The following is a 16,988-nucleotide window of genomic DNA, read 5'->3' as shown; positions in this document are numbered from 1 at the left end:
GAATTTATGCCAATTTAATTAAGAGAGCATTTGTGTATTTATGTAACTATTCCCATATCCCTGTATATTGCATTCACTAGGATGCCTATCTATGAGTTTTTTGCTATTGACACTTCCCACTGAGTTCCACATCCTTACCGCTCTGACAATAAAGAACTCCCTAAGCAGTTTAAGATTGAACCGCTTCTGCTCCAATTTCATTTGACCAAATAGGGTATCCTTTAAAACATCTATATTGAAAAAAAGTCAGCACAAACAGACTAAAAAAAAACAAACAAAAAAAAAGCAAAACACTATCAGCAGCACCCTATGCACATTTTTTAAAGTTCCCTCAATTAGATTTCATTAATTGTACTTGAGTTAAATATGTAAATAAACTTTGTGCATACCGTCAAACCAGCATTTTTGTCATCCATTCCAGATGGAAAAAATGTAGCCTTAAATTTTTCTACATCTGTAATTTCATCAATGTCAGCTGAGCAAAACTGTTCCAGATAGCGTCCGTAGCACTGAAAGAGTGCGAGTTTATATTCCTGGAAAATATAAATGAGATAACATGGAGAATTGTTGATAATGAATTTCTCCAAGCTTGGGTGGGTTTCTTCCAAGTACTCTGGATTACTAGCCCAATGCAAAAACCTGCTAGTTTTATTTGTTTCCTCCCAAAATGCCCTGAGTGTATGCATCAGTCTGGTGGAGATATCCGATTATGAGCTCACTCAGGGGACAGGGAATGGCATGAATTAATTTAAGTGTAATATGTTGGTACTATACAGAAAATGTCATAAATAATATTGGCTCAGGGCGGGGGGGGGGGGGGGGGGGCATTCTTTATCAGGCTTGTGCACCACAGTAACTAGATTTGTAGTTTGTTTCAACTGTCATATAGGGACCTTTAGTTGTATTAATTTTACTTTATAGACATAACATTTACACATTATTAATTGTCATTGAACTGGCTCACTGGATCGAGTATCAAAAGTGACTGAAAGAAAAGAATTTGTATTACTCATAGTGAGGCGTCAGACCTTTATTTTTAACTCTGCCTTAAAAAAAAAAAAAAGATATCACAATGCGTAACATCAAATCAATGGTTTTTACTATTTAATACTTGAGGCTTAACATAATGAATTAAAAAATAAAAAAAAAAAAGATTCAGGCGGCAGAAAGAGTTAATAGTGTATCCGACAAATAAATCTTAAATCATATATCTTGAGTATACGTAACATTTTTTTCTGCACCCCTTTCACTTCCTGTCACTGAGGCACAGTTGCCTATTTCTGTTGCAGTGACAAGTGCAAAATGTTGGATTTCCCATTATTTTCTGCTCTAGAGACAATGGTTATCAGAAAAAACAGAGAGGGACACAAACTGTAGTAAAAACATTACCTGGATTTTAACACTTCAAAGCAATATGTAGGGCATTGGATATATTATTGTGACCATAAAAGTCCAACTTCCTGGCTTGCAAGGAAGCATTTTCTTACTAGGCTGAATGAAAGTGCATCAGTGATATACTGTACTGTATGAATCATCAATGTGCCTAGAATAGTTGGCTTTATGATGACTAATGACCAAAAAAGCAGCAAAATTTCATGATAACCTTCATTAGAGAGTATACATGATAAAAAAACAAGAAAAGTGAAATGTATTTGACTTGATGGTTACATTTGCCTGTGAATAACCTTGACTTACTCTGATCTGAACAAGGCTATCTCCAACCTTAAGAAGCTTTTCTTGATAATACCAGGCTGGCAGTCGAGGTTTATACTTGACCCAAATATGAAACAATGTATTAGATCTGAAAAAAGAAGAGGTGTATGTTAAAATGCAAGTCTAATGTTATAAAAAAAAAAATCACTACATTACAGTTTCCAAAACAGAAGTTAGTATTGCATTTTGCAAGCTTGAAGTCAGATTTCGGTTATCTCTACAACCCAGGTGTTTACTGGTAATGGATGAATATGCAGACATATTATTTGTGCTACAGAGCAAGGGTCCCAAAGGACCAGGGGCATTAGGCTAAACTCGCATTTGTTTTAGAATGAGACACAATTGTGGGAATTAACGAGCGGCAAAGGCTTTTTGTATGCACCACTCTTCAAAGCCAAGAAAACAGAGCGGCTTCTGCTCCTAATTAACAAAAGGGAGCAAGACCCTTTAGAAATTAGGAGTGATCTGCTCTGTTCTCTGTGTCTGTGACAGATATGGCAAAGACCAGTTCAGTTGGAGCTACTTGCTTCAGTCTTCCTCCCCTCCCCGCTCAACTGAATGCAGGAGGGAAGTCACAAGGTTGTTAGCTATGCAAGCTCGGTTCGTGCAGTGTATTCACTGCACGGGCAGAGAGGCACCTCCATGCTGCAGCATCGATGAAACACTGCAGCAGTCCCCCAACAGATCTAAAATTGGAAGCTGACAGATCATTGGTCACAAGACCATTGATTAATCAGCTCTCAGTTTGCTGTTAGCAGAGAACGGTGACTGACAGTAATTGCACCATGCTCTGCTCCTCCAGCTCCCAATGGAATGGCAGACTAGGGAGGAGGCAGGAGCTGCTAGCTCTAGCTTCTCACCGTGCACTGAAAGATGGAGCCAGCTGTCAATCAGGCAGACTGGTGGACCCCAGCAATATTGAATTAGGCTCTGCCCCATCGGCTGATAGCAAGCAATAGCCAGCTATCGGCTGACTCTGGGTCATATGAGCACATTTACATGTACTCCTGGGACCCAAAATAGAATTATGATCAAAAAAGTTTGTCCATACTTCTCCTTTAAGTGCATTGTTGCTAAATAATGTATAACACAGGTTTTTTTCTCATACAGATCATGGTCCTCCTCCTGAAAATGTGTTCATCTGCCTTTGTCCCCAGAATGCATGTGGCATCTTTATACAGACAAAAATACTTGTCTGTATAAAGATGACAGACAAGTGGAGAGTAAATTGAGGAAATGTTTCCTCCTGCCTGCAGCAGATCAATTACATTATTCTCCCAGATTCCTCCTCTGTCCAGTCAAAGCCATTTGAGAGAGCTCATGGACTACTTAATTTTTAAAGTACAGCATTTTAAAAACATACCATTGAAGTATATAATGACAATTTATGGATTTAAAACTTGTAAATGGACCAATAAATCAACTTTAACACAATGTTAACCCTATCATTACTGCCTAGATGACGACTATAACCTACACAATGTCCACCATTGACGGGCTCTATCAATTAGAATATTTATAAACTAGAATTTACCAAGCGTGCCACAGTTTTGATCAACTTTAAAATAAAGGTGTGCTGGGTTAATCTCATCTCTAGAAACATATACAAACCTTTCCTGCACTCAGCTACTTTTTTGTTCAGAACCAGGAATTAAGGCAATGCTTGGTATGTTCAGGTATGGAGGAGCACTACTGCTTCCAGCAGATGAACAGAGCTGCAGAGGAACAGAAGGAAGATATCCTGCCAGTGCCAGATTACCAAGTAGGCGCCAGCCTATGGGTTCCACTCCATTTAAGGGCCCCATGACAACAAATCAAATATTGATTTTATATTGAAAGATAATTAAAATTAATCAACTCAATGAAATTAAAACTTAACATTAAAGATTGTATAGAGAAAATACTGTACCAAATAACAACTTAAAGTACATAAAACAAAGACATCAGGTTCACATTACAGTTTGTCTCTTAAAAGTTCATTTTCTTTCAGCAATCAGTCTGTAAAAAATGTTGGTGCAACCTACGTATGTGTAATGTACAGTAGTGATTTCATCTCCATCTACCAACCAATGTACACACTCATTACTTATTTCAATGATATCCCACTGACTAGAGCATGCGCATCAGAAACCTGCAAGAAGGGGCCCCAAGGTTTTGACTTCTTAGGAGCCTCCACACAGTCTAATCCGGCACTGTATCCTGCTTTGGAGGTGTGTATTGAAGTGAACTTGTTGCCATGAGCAAATCTCAGATTCATGTTAATGTCAAGGACATTTAACCTTTTTGAACAGGTACCATTTATATCATAGACATCACTTATAAGACAAAAATGTATTTGTTAACCAAAAGCAACAAGCAGGGGAAATCTGGGAATTTTTGGTCTGGGAGGCAAGCGTAACCAACTGGTTATTCCATGGTAGGGACAGTTTACTTTGAGCTAAGGTGTGAACAAAAAAAAAAAAAAAGTATGCTGCAGTGATTGGAAGCCACGGTGAAAAGTGGATGTTGTCTGATTTATTGGCACACACCTTTTCTAATGTATATGCTAAAAAAAAGGGGGATTATAAGGGATCCGTTGTATATGAAAATGTACTTTATGAGCTTAACAAAATAATGTTTCCTTATGAAAATGAAATAAAAATGATATAGACTCACCTAAATAAAATACATGGACACCATGATTGTCACGGTTCACCCGCACGCCACTCCCACAGCGACTAACTAACCGAGGCGCACACGTGCGGCCGTGACTTGGGGTAAAAGGGAATAAGGGAGACTTAATCTGAATATATCCAAGTATATAAGACTGGCCGTGATACACTTTCACAGCCCGCACTACCTCTTGGCCACCACTCCACCACTGGAGGGAGACTCCAATCCAGCCGGCCGACCACACACTGGCAGATACAAATCTTGCATACAATCTGGTGCACTAACTAGGGTTGAGGAGCAGCCTAGCAATCACACACCCTTCTAGGATTCCTCCAGCTATCCTACAAGCCAGAACCCCGGTGTTAATCACTCTTCCACTGTCCACACACTCCCACACCAGACACACCACAAACGGTAGCTTGCCACAACCCAACAGTTTATCCACAGAACGGTCTGTTGGGACACCACACACACACAGATCTCCGTCTGGCAGATCTGCTACCTTTACAATCTGCACGCAATCTGCCAATACACAGTGCAATTGCATACAGATAGGCAATGAACTTGACCGAGCATTTAAAGACACTAAAATACAATACAATCTAATCTCTCCGGAGATATGAGCTCGCTTAAGTACACAGAAGTCACTTATTAATTTTAAGATTTAATATTCCAAAGTGGGCAGTGCATAAAATGTGTATAAATTATAAAATGTTACAAAAAATACAAGAAGACACACAATTGGCTATTGACTATAAAATAAAAGGGAAGTAAAACAGAAATAAAACTTTTACCAAGATTTATGCTGCGACAGGAGCAAGTCAGGGAAAGTCAGCAATCCGCTAGTCAATCAAACTAGCTCCATACGAATCACAATGTCCATACTTCAGTGTCCTCAATTTATGGGAATATGGACGTAGGCTGGACATGTGTTCTTGGCCAATTGACTCTGGGGGGTGTTCCTGTACCCACCCACAGGACGTTCTGGGTCCTGAAATGCCCAAAGTCGATTGGACCAGGAACAGTTTGAATCACCAAGTCAGGAATGAATTTCCGACACCAGCGCATCAGTCCAATTGCAACAGTACCAATCACTGTTCAGCTGTCGCGATCCGGCGCCGCATAACCATTTCCTGCATTTTTCTGGCATTCTACATAGGTCACAAATACAGTTTTTACATGCAGATGTAGCCTACAGAGTGTCCAATCACAAGGCAGTATTTTCATCTCTCTGCAACTAATATTTTAGCTTTTATGAGAGATGAAAGATATTCCTTTGATCTACGTATATACTTTAAAGCTACCCAGACAGATCGAAGCCCCCCCCCCCCCCCCCCCCTCATCTGCAGCCGAACTGTCTGGAGCCATTTCCTTCCAGGTTTCCCCGAAGGTGACAAATCTTATTGGCACTTAGGTGTCACTTCCAGCCTGAGGAAGCTGTTCTGTCTTTTTAGATGCTAATGGGTGAGCACATGCCTCTGGATACCTATGACTGCATACATCTTTAATAACAAGGAATGAAACTACATTTACGATTACATTTTGCTACAGGTCACATCTCAGCTACTCGAATCTGTACATTTATGTCACAATGATAAATAATACTTATCATTCAGGATCCTTTAACAAATGAGCACAATGCACTTCACAGTGCTACATCCTTTCAGAATTGACTTCCAATGCAGCTCTCTTTATTAGGTTGAACAACACATTGACAAAGGAAGGTGATTCTGTAAGAAATTCTTCTGCCAGGTGCTGTGACTACAGGTATGAACAGGGAGCAGACAACTATATTAAGCTTGAAGATGTCACTGTGTATCCAGCTATGACCAAGGTTTGACTAGAGAAATATCTCCACTCAAGGCCACCAGCTCAACATATATTTTTTTTTTTACTAGCCCAGGGGGCAAATGCTCCCCAGCCCAGTGCTCCCCTAGCAACAATGCTTCAGAGAGAGACATTCTGAGAAATTCTGTATTAAAAATAATAGATCAAAAGGCACACATATTTTTATAAGAAATCATGGATTCAAAACAAAAATATAAGGAAAAGCTGAGTAACTCTGCTGACACAGTACACACTGTGGAACACTGGGAATTCTCCCCACAATGCTTCCAAACATGTTTTACAGCCCTCTTAAGTACCCTGCCTCCACCCCCTGTACAAGATACTCACTTGAGACCCAAATCCATCTTTAACCCTACCCATAACAAAGGACCCTATGTGCAAACGTTCTATCAAGTGGTGTACGCTGACCTCATTCCTCTAACCTACACCGTCTGAAAACATAGCTCTCAATAATTTTACCAACAATACAGAAATGATCATAAAGCCCGCTGATAAAGGAGGTGGCATCATCATCATCCAGAACAGAGCTGATTATGTCAATGAAGCCTATAGACTCCTTTCTGACACTAATACATATAAAAAAACTCAAATCATGATCCCTTACTAGCCTTTTCCAAAGAAGCATCTTTACTCATCAACTCAGCATTAGACAAGAACATCATTACTCAGACGGAAGCCACTTTCCCTCATAAAGAATTCCACCAAAACCCATACTTCTACCACCTACCTAAAATATACAAGGACCTACACAACCCGCCAGGTCCCCCATTGTGGCGGCCATGGAGAGTGTCACCAGTGGGTTCTCAGTGTATATAGACAGTTGCCTGCAAACTTTGGCTCAGAACCTACCCTCTTACATCAGAGATGGCATACATTTTTTTGGAGCTGCTTTCACCATATAGCTGGGAACCCTCATATCTATGGGCCTCCCTAGATGTTGTATCACTATACACATCCTTTCGCCATGAAGTGGGCCTTCAAGCCATTCAACATTTCTTGGTTGAGGATCCCCTGATGAATCCTAGACACGCCCAGTTCATTCTGGAGGCAACTCATTTTTGCCTAAAGCACAACTACTTTGAATTTGAGGGTACATATTTTCTCCAAAAGAATGGCACAGCTATGCCAATCTAACTATGGGGTACATTTCCAACAATCCTTTTGCACGCCCACATTGCCTACTATGGCAGATATATAGATGACATAGTCATTATAAGGGATGCCCCCCCATACAGTTAATGCCTTCGCACAGTACTACAATCATAATCATCTAAAACGGTTCTTTACTCAAGTTCAAGACCCCACAACCCTAGCCTTCTTGGACTTACATCTTTGCCATGATGGAAATCAGATCTTTGCCAAAACTTATGTCAAACCTATGGCTGGTAATTTGTACATTCATTTCCGTAGTTGTCACCAATCACGTACCTGGACAGTGAGCCTGACGTGAAGAGGCATGCCTCCTATACAGGTCCAGCTCGAGGGCTACTGATACAGGGACAGCAGCCACAGGAGCACGGTGAGTAATGAGTGCCTGTGGTCAGTCCAGTAGTCCGAGTGTCTGCAACAGTTAGCAGGCAGGTGAAGCAGCAGGACAGGCTGATTGCAGATATATTAGCACGGATCTTGGCTGTCAGCAGGTTGGAGAGTTGCAGCAGGAAGCAGGATCCAGATGCAGCTGTGCAGGACTGATGATCTACAGGGAGCAGGATGGGGGATGCGAGGTCAGACGAGCTGGGTCGGTAGCATTCGGGCAGATCAAGCATTGATGGCAGGAGGTAGCGTAGTCAAGTCACAGGCCAGGTCAGCAGCGGAGGTTCATTTAGACAAGTGCAGAAGGCAGAAGAGTAATCCAAGGCAAGCCAGGGATCAGGGCAGGTAGAAGACAAGTGGAGGTCAGGAACAAGCTGGTTCAGTATCAGGGGTCAGGCAGAAGGATCAGGATACACACTCAGAAGCTGTAGATCAAACAGCAATGAGACAACACTGCAGCCTTCCCTGACATTGCCCCCTCCCTATGGGCAGCCTCCAGATGCCCAACTGATTCCTGTTCTGTGGGTGACTGAGAAAAAAATCACGAATCAAGTCCGTAGCATGCACGTTATGTACTGGTTCCCAGAAATTTTTCTCTGGCTCATACCCTTTCCATTTAAACAAGTAATTAGTAATTATAATTATTTTAGTAATTAATTTTAGTAATTAATAATTATAGGTTCAGGAGGCCTCAACCTCTGATCAGGGAAGGTATCTGTCACTGCAGATTTTAGTAAAGATACATGAAATACTGCATGGACTCTAAAGGATTCTGGTAATACTAGTTTTCATACGAAACATCATTAATCTTTCAACTTACCGAAAATGGTCCCACAAACTTAGGTGCCAACTTCCTCAAAGGACATGCCATCTTCAGGTTTGTTGTGGCAAGCCAAACCTGGTCTCCTGGCTGTAAGATCAGTTCTCCCCTTCTTTTCTTATCAAAAGCCTTCTTGTTTTCCTCCTGAGCTTTTGCAACCATTTCCTATAGCAATTTGTAATTAAGATTGAAAAAACTCAAAGTGCTTTGGGCAGCAGGAACAGAGGATTCAAAGACAAGATCAGGTAGGAAGGTGAGGTGAAACCCATAGTTGTCAAAAAATGGGTACTGCTTGGTAGCTGAATGACTGGAATTATTGTAAGCAAACTCTGCTAGTGGCAGCAGTGATACCCAGTCATCTTGGACAAATGAAGTGAAACACTTTATGTACTGCTCCAGAGTTTGGTTTGTCCATTCCATCTGCCCGTTGGTCTATGGGTGGTAAGCTGAGGTAAAAGACAATTCATTTTTTAAGGTTTCACACAGTGCCCTCCAGAATCTTGAAGTAAATTTAAACCCTCGGTTTGAGACAATGCTTGCGGGAATTCCGTGGAGCCTGACAATCTCCTTGACAAAGTCCCGGGCAGTCTCAATAGCAGATGGTGTATTTTTCAGAGGCAAGAAATGGGCCATCTTTGATAGTCGATCCACTACCACAAAGATAGCGGTACAACCTTCAGAAGGTGGAAGTTCTACTATAAAGTCCATAGAGGTCATCTTCCATGGTCTATCAAGTACAGGCAAAGGTCTGAGCAACTTCCAGGCTCTATTTCGGGTACTTTTATTCCAAATACAGATAGTACAAACGTTTACAAAGGCCTTACAGTCCTTTTCCATGTTTCGCCACCAAAATGTGCGTTGTGCTAACCCAACAGTCTTGTATACCCCAAAAGTGGCACGCCAAGGATGATCATGGCAGTATCCCAGGACCGGGACCCACACATTTTCTGGTACATAAATTTGCTCACCTTTCCACAGTAGTCTATCTTTGCCTTGCAACGTGACCCCGGGAGGGCTGGGTGTTCATGCCAATGCTTTCCGCAACCGTGACAAGAGGCTGGTCTGTAGTAGCAGAAAGTTCCCTGCTGGCAAGATAGTATCGAATACTGGAGTGTCTTTAGGATCCTCAAACATGCGTGACAATACATCAGGTTTTGTGTTCTTGGACCCGGGCCTATAGGTGATATGGAAGGCAAATCTTGAGAAGAAAAGTGCACATCAGGCCTGGCGTGGCTTGAGGCGTTTTGAAGTCCTTAAATATTTGAGGTTTTTATGATCTGTATATATCAGAATTGTTATAAATATATAGTGCCGCGCTCCTATTTACTGGTGTATAAATCTCTTAATCCTTGGGGTACATGAATTCCTATCTAAGACAATTCACAAATCACTGTGACTAGTGAATAAAATTACTAAATAATAAATCAATGGTGAATCACTATGACTAGTGAATCAAAAAATTATATAGATATAAATATATCAAGAACCTTCATGCATGTGACTGATAACAATCAATCCTTAATTAATGGTGACTGTGAAAAATTCAATTAAATTCAAATAAAAACAGTCCTAAATCTGTGCCCCTCTGATCTGCTGTGATCACTCCATCTATATTGTGCAAAACATATATAAATGTGCAAGTGCAAATGCATATAATAAAAACAATGAATCAAAGTCTTTCAAATCAGTGCAATGTGCAGGTGGATTCCTTATTCCCTCTCGCCGAGTGCTTAGTGGTCTCCCTATGCGCTCACCTTAATATTTGCCTGAATAAATCCAGGCAAATACACTTTTAATCCTTCCAGGATTGATGGGATGGGATGATACTCTTATGCAAGCTGTTCCAGAAGGTAGGTGTGAATCTATAGGGGTTCTCCTGTGCTCTCCTCTTTCCCCTTGTGCAGCTGCTCATAGATAGATATTCTGACCAGCTCTCTAGGAATCTCCTAATTCCCCTCCTGGGGTTATCACCTTCTCAAATCCTCCTTTCACCAGCATGAGGAATGTGGGTCAATTGAAAAAGAGAAGAAAACAGACCATGGTGCCTTATCCTTATGTATAAAAGGAGATTTATTGCTGCCAGTTACGGTATTGCACAATGGTATACGGCTCTGTTGTAATCCAGGCCAGCATCGATGATAACATACAGTAATACTCTGCCTCTGCCTCTGCCTCTGTAGTGCTGTCTGCCTCCGTCTGTACTGGAATCACCGAGCCTCTCCGATGCAACGTCGTGACGTCAGAGCCCCTCCCCTACGCGTTGCGTCACAGGGTCATGTGACTTCATTAGGGAGAAATGATTGGATGCCACGACTATGCCTATCCTCCTATATATATCTCTCGGCCGCCATTTTACCGAAGCCCACATGGGCGCGGCCATTTTCCCAGTGATTTCCTTTAGCTGTATTGAAACTAAGTGTTTATTCCTGTGTGTCCACTCGAGTGCTAGATAGTATCTGTCTGTCAGACGTTGCTAATCGGGTCAGCTGTGTTCCATCTCTTATATTGCAATTTGTACAACATGGTGAATGCCTATACCTTACATTGCTGAGTATATACCTATGGGCAGACTAACTAAAAACCATTAAACACTCTTTATTAATATAAAATTAGCATATGCAAAAAATAAAAAATAAGAATAAAAAAAATACACAACTAAAATAATAAATGAAAATTAAAGAGGGGGCGTGTCCAAGATGGCGACCGGACAAGTCGCATGACCTGGAGCTCCGGCGGCTCGATATATGCTCCACTGGCATCCAGGTCGTATGAGAGGGTAGGGTTGAGCGGGTTACTCACCCGTCCCTGCTACGTTGCGGCCGGGCAGCCGGAGGCGCTTTTGGAGCCGTTCTGGGGTGGCGATCTGGTGCGGCCTGTTGCGGCCGAGTGGAGCCGCGGAGTTCTCTGGCGCATGACGGGCCGGTCAGCGGTGGTGTGACGGTGGGTGCAGGATCGGGAAGGGGGAGGACTGATGACCCCCACCTCCCGCTCGTTCTGTGGTCTGCTGCCTGTCATCCCTCCGAGCCGTTCTGGGGTGGCGATCTGGTGCGGCCTGTTGCGGCCGAGTGGAGCCGCGGAGCCCTCTGGCGCACGACGGGCCGGTCAGCGGTGGTGTGAAGGTGGGTGCAGGATCAGGAAGGGGGAGGACTGATAACCCCCCCTCCCGCTCGTTCTGTGGTCTGCTGCCTGTCATCCCTCCGTGCCTGTCAGGACGTCCTGGAGGAGCATCCTGATCACCTTCCCTCCCCCCCATATGGGATACAGGGGTGGCGAGGATTAATGCGGCCTAGTGGGCCCAGGACCTTTCCCACCCTTCACAGGCTGGCTGCAATCACACCCAAAGGAGGATCACTTGCCTAGCACGCATACCTCATCCCTCAGACAACTACCAGCATTCCAGAGTCCATCGAGACATCCCCCACACAAACCCAGGGAACACCGGCTTATTGCGGAGACCTTGCTACAGCCCATAAAAAAAAGGAAGCTGTGCTGAGATTAGGCTTACAGTCGTTACATCACCCACAGATTCATATACAGGGAAGGCAGCGATAGTCATTTCCACAGCAAAATAAGTGTCTTCCTTGTCTCGCCTTTAATCTCAAGCACGCGGAGACGTACAGTACAACCTAGGGCTTGTTTTCCACTATCTATCCCTATTTTCACTTTCTAGTTTTGGGGGATACAGTCTGACCCCAGAGAAAATGGTAATATAATTCCTTGAGCCTTGACACACGTAGGTGGGGCTACGCAATCAGAATCAAGAGTCGCTGCCGACATGGGGAAAGCAGATAAGAAGGCTGTCACTCCTCGCTCCAGATCCCCTCGCCGTACAGGTGGTCCGGCTAATCGCAGCATTCCGGAATTATTTCGATCTCACACTCCGGATCACGCGGATTCATCCGCCCTTGCATCCCCATTGCATTCGCCTGCAAAGGAGTTCTCTTCTCAGCCTTTGAGCATGGCGGCGGCTGCCGCAGCGGGTCGTTCTGAACCTGCTCACCTCACCATAGGAGACTTGAAAGCGGTTGCGTCGGATATCAAAGAGTCTCTTTCCTCGGCAATAGCTGAGCTACACATTGACTTACAGGCAGTAGCCTATAGGCTGGACATGGTAGAAGATAAAGTTAATATGCAAGGCCTTGCTATCCATGATATGCGTAAGCAGGTTGACACACACACCATGCACCTAAGAGAACTCGATCGTCACATCGAAGATTTGGATAATAGGGGAAGAAGACACAATTTAAGGGTGCGCGGTGTACCAGAAGCAATTGAGCCTAGCCACCTTGCCCAAACTCTTCTCTCCATCTTTAATGATCTTTTAGAAAGACCACATGAATCTCCAATTGAGTTTGAACGCCTCCACAGGGCTTTGCGTCCTAAAGGCAGAGATTCTGACCCACCGAGAGATATAGTTTGCTGTCTAGTCGACTTCCGACTTAAAGAGGACATATTACGCAGAGCTCGAGATAAACAACGCTTGTTATACCAGGATTCCGAAATTAAACTATTCCAAGATCTTTCCCATCTTACCCTACAACGCAGGAAAGACCTACGCCCTTTACTAGATCTACTTCGCTCTAAAGGTATCGCCTACCGTTGGAAGTTCCCGTTTGGTCTCTCTGCAACACATTTGGGGAGATCAGCTCTCATGAGGTTTCCGGAGGATCTTGCACCATTCTGTGAAATCTTGAGTATCCCATTACCTGACATTCCAAATTGGTCCACTGAACCTTTTCTACAATCGCAGCCAGATGAAGGCCCTATGGAAGCACAATCTACTGGCCCCTCGAGCGGAGACAGACGACGCAAGTTAACACATCAAGCCTCAACTTCCCCGGTTCGTAGGAGGCTTATTACTGGAGACAGTCTACCAGCATCACCTGCACACCGCAAGGCGCGCCATGAATAACTTCTCCCCGTTACCACCTACTAAGGCGAAGGGGTATAAGCAACCCCGCACTTCGAGACTACTCCTCTAGTGGATCGAGTATGCGCTTCTCTTTGTATTCTAGGTTCCGTTATATGTCATATCTAACTTCTCTGGTATACCTGAAGTCTGGACTTAAGGGTATGTGTATCGTATCACGTTGTTAAAACTTTTACGTATATTATTTCTCAGTGATATATAATTGTCTTGCTGGCATATAATTGTTGTTGTACCCTCGGTTGTGGTATTGATGAGCTAGGTCAGGACAACCCTACTGATATTCTTGTGAATATCCTTACCAGTGCTACAATTTACTAGCGTGGTAAGTAAAGGCCCAACATAATACATGATGAACCCTGTCGGTTGTAGGAGCGAAAACGCGGTTGGGATCCAGAGATGCGGGCTAAGCCCTTGTTTGGGCTGCGGCCTGCCTCTCTGGATCCCACTATATTGAGAACGTGTTACAGGTGGTTGGGGAGTCTTTATGATCCTACTATTTGAATCTTAATATTATGGTCTTTGAAAGTTACATGTCATGTCTATCTCTAAGACATGATGCTGTAATCTGGATTCCTGGGACTCCGGACCACCTTCATATACCGTTATATATAAATATCTCTGACCCTTATCTTTTGGTTTGATCATTGTAAACAATATTTTAATAGTATTCTCGCACGTCCCCATCGCTCTCCTTAAATGGTTTGCGTACTGCATAGCAATGGGAAATGCCTCAATATGCAATTTGGGCCCTGGCTTATTACATACCTTCTACTTAGATATGATTAGGGTGCTATCTCAGCGATGGGAGTTGGGACCGTCATATTTGATATTTACGTTAACAGTCTACTCCGTGGTTGGGTCTAGTTTGGCCCCAAAAATTTAGCTGCTCTGATCAGTAACGGGATCATTTTGGGCCACGGATTTTTGGACACATCCCCCCCACCATCCTGTATCTGTTCGGTAAGCAACGGGGTGTTCAGCGATATATTACATCCCCGCGTTGGGTCTCATATTTCTATTGTCTCTAGAATACGGTTTAAGTAGAGGTTTGATCTGAGGCCTACACGCCAGTTTACTCATAAGTGATATTGTTGCTACTGTCATGTAATGTTTCATGTGAAGTAGATATCTTTATTCGCAATTGAGATGGCATATGGAAATCTCTCGTTAGTTGACTTGGTTGTTTATTTAGCTTGGTTTACAACATCTTTACGGAAAAGACAGATTATAGATGGCATTATGTTTTACCTGTGATAACAAAACATATTTACAGTTAATTTAAGCTATGCGCAAGTGACTTGTACTTTCTCAGTATCTGTCCAAATTCACATGTAATACTCTCATAACTTATGGGTTTTTTTTTTTTTTTTTTTTTTTTTTCCCTCTGGTACACATTCAATTCCACTCATATAGTTACACTTCACTGTTCTTGAGCTTTGATACGGTCCACATGGATACATACACCATTTTGCTCTATATGCTTTGGCATATAATACTCTAGCCTTTATCCACCCCCTGCTACACGTTATTTATCTCTCGTCTTCAATGAGCCATTTCCCACCTACGTTTATGTGTCAAGGACACCTCATGTTAGATTACTTCCCCTCTACACCTTTTACTCAGGAGAGTTAGGCCTCTTTCAGATTATTCTGTATTTTATCAAATCGGCCGTCTCTGGGTTTGAATACCCTCCGACTCTAATTTCAGACTCCCAGATAACATTTTGCAAATAACCAATTCTTGGGAGCTGTACTATGAGATAGAGTAGCTGGTCTATTCTACCTCTGGAATATAATCTTTAAAGGAAGTGGAAGGGAAATAGCCTCATACATACATTTGGGTTTATGGGGCATACACCTAACACTTCCTTTCTTCTTCTTCAAATTTCTTGAATCTTTCCTTTATGATTCCGTCTCTATTTTAACTTTTCTGTTAATTCATACTAGTCTCTTTACAGTCTTTATACTATTCTTTACTCCCCTTTTCATCACCCCTGCCCCCCTCTACCCCTCCCCCCTTTTTTTTTTTTTTTTTTTTTTTTTTTTCCCTACCCGCGTGATACTTTTCTGGTACATATATTGCCCTTAAGCAACCCTTTTGGGTAGATTACACAATGACGAACAACCACACATCGAATCGGTCAATTCGCACACTTTCCGTGGCCTCTCTTAACGCGAGGGGCCTAAACGTACCTGAAAAACGTTCGCAACTTCTTACCTACATGAAAAGCCTTCGTGCAGATGTGCTCTTTATCCAAGAAACTCATTTCCGAGCAGACCAAGTCCCTAGATTCTCCAATGTTCATTATCCCACGGCATACCATTCGGTTAATACGGAGGTGAAAGCCAAGGGGGTATCCATTTTACTTTCCAAAACTCTTCCGTTTGAACTTTCTGAATCGCTCGAGGATCCTGAGGGAAGATTCCTTTTTCTTAAAGGCACCCTCTTTAATAAACCACTTACCTTAGTCAACATTTATAGTCCCAATACAGCACAAGTAGGATTTTTTCGTAACATAGCTAAGTTACTTGCTACATTTCAATCGGGTATTGTGATTCTAGGCGGCGACTTTAATGTAGCATTGAACCCATTGGAAGATACATCTTCGGGGGTCTCATCCATCCCGTTTCAAGCACTTAAGCAAATTAAACTTGAATTGAAAGACCTTCTCCTACATGATGCATGGCGTACTTTGCACCCTTCGGACAAAGATTACACCTTTTACTCTGCGCCTCACAAACGCCATTCAAGAATTGATTATTTCTTTCTTTCGCAACAAGATTTATACGCCTTGAAGTCAGCCTCGATCGAACCGAAGATCCTTTCAGACCATCACCCGATTATGATCACTTTGCAATTCCTGGATACACCAAGTACTTCCAAAATATGGCGACTGGACCCATTTCTCCTAACGGACGCATCAGTTATTCTTCAGATCCGTAGTTCTTTGACGAACTACTTTCAAGAAAATGCATCCTCGGAAACATCCCCTCTCGTACGGTGGGAAGCGCACAAATGTGTGATACGTGGAATTCTAATATCTATCTCGTCTAAACGGAAACGTATGGCGCAAGCATCATTCAACGCATTATTGCACAAAGTCCGCACACTTGAGTGCTCCCATAAACGATCTATGGCATTAAGATCTTTTACTGAACTGGAGCAAGCACGTAAACAACTCAGCGAGGTAGTGGAAAAGAAATCTAAACGTAATTTTATTCTTCAACAAAAACTTTTCTACGAACATGGAAATAAGAGTGGCAAATTTCTTGCTCGGGCTTTACAATCCAAAAAGGCTGCTCGGCACGTATTTCAGCTCCATTCCAAAAATGGACGCACACTGAAAACACCGTCGGATATTGCAGCGGAATTTGAGGAGTATTACTTTAATTTATATAATTTATCCCTACCGTCCAAATCGGCAGCTGATACTAGGCCACGTGAGGTCATTATACAGTCATTCCTCACACAATATCTTCCTAAACAGATCTC

At 42.7% G+C, this 16,988-nt stretch overlaps 1 protein-coding gene across 1 annotated transcript in view; it reads right to left on the bottom strand.

Annotated features, from left to right (window-relative positions):
* The window catches only part of CFAP54 (cilia and flagella associated protein 54), a 527,562-nt gene that overhangs the window by 473,026 nt on the left and 37,548 nt on the right, over nucleotides 1–16,988 (bottom strand). Inside the window, exons 2-3 of the mRNA XM_089651915.1 lie at nucleotides 1,696–1,801; nucleotides 390–533 (exon numbers count right to left, since the gene is read on the bottom strand). Coding sequence (XP_089508041.1) covers nucleotides 390–533; nucleotides 1,696–1,801 — 250 coding nt within the window. The remainder of the gene's footprint in view (nucleotides 1–389; nucleotides 534–1,695; nucleotides 1,802–16,988) is intronic.

This window comes from Staurois parvus, unplaced genomic scaffold (genome assembly GCF_062004578.1).
Source record: "Staurois parvus isolate SC_StPar_1 unplaced genomic scaffold, SC_StPar_1.0 ptg000025l, whole genome shotgun sequence".
NCBI classification, from domain to species: domain Eukaryota; kingdom Metazoa; phylum Chordata; class Amphibia; order Anura; family Ranidae; genus Staurois; species Staurois parvus.
The sequence above is the reverse complement of the archived record's forward strand: the minus strand, read 5'-3'. Positions and strand labels throughout refer to the sequence as shown.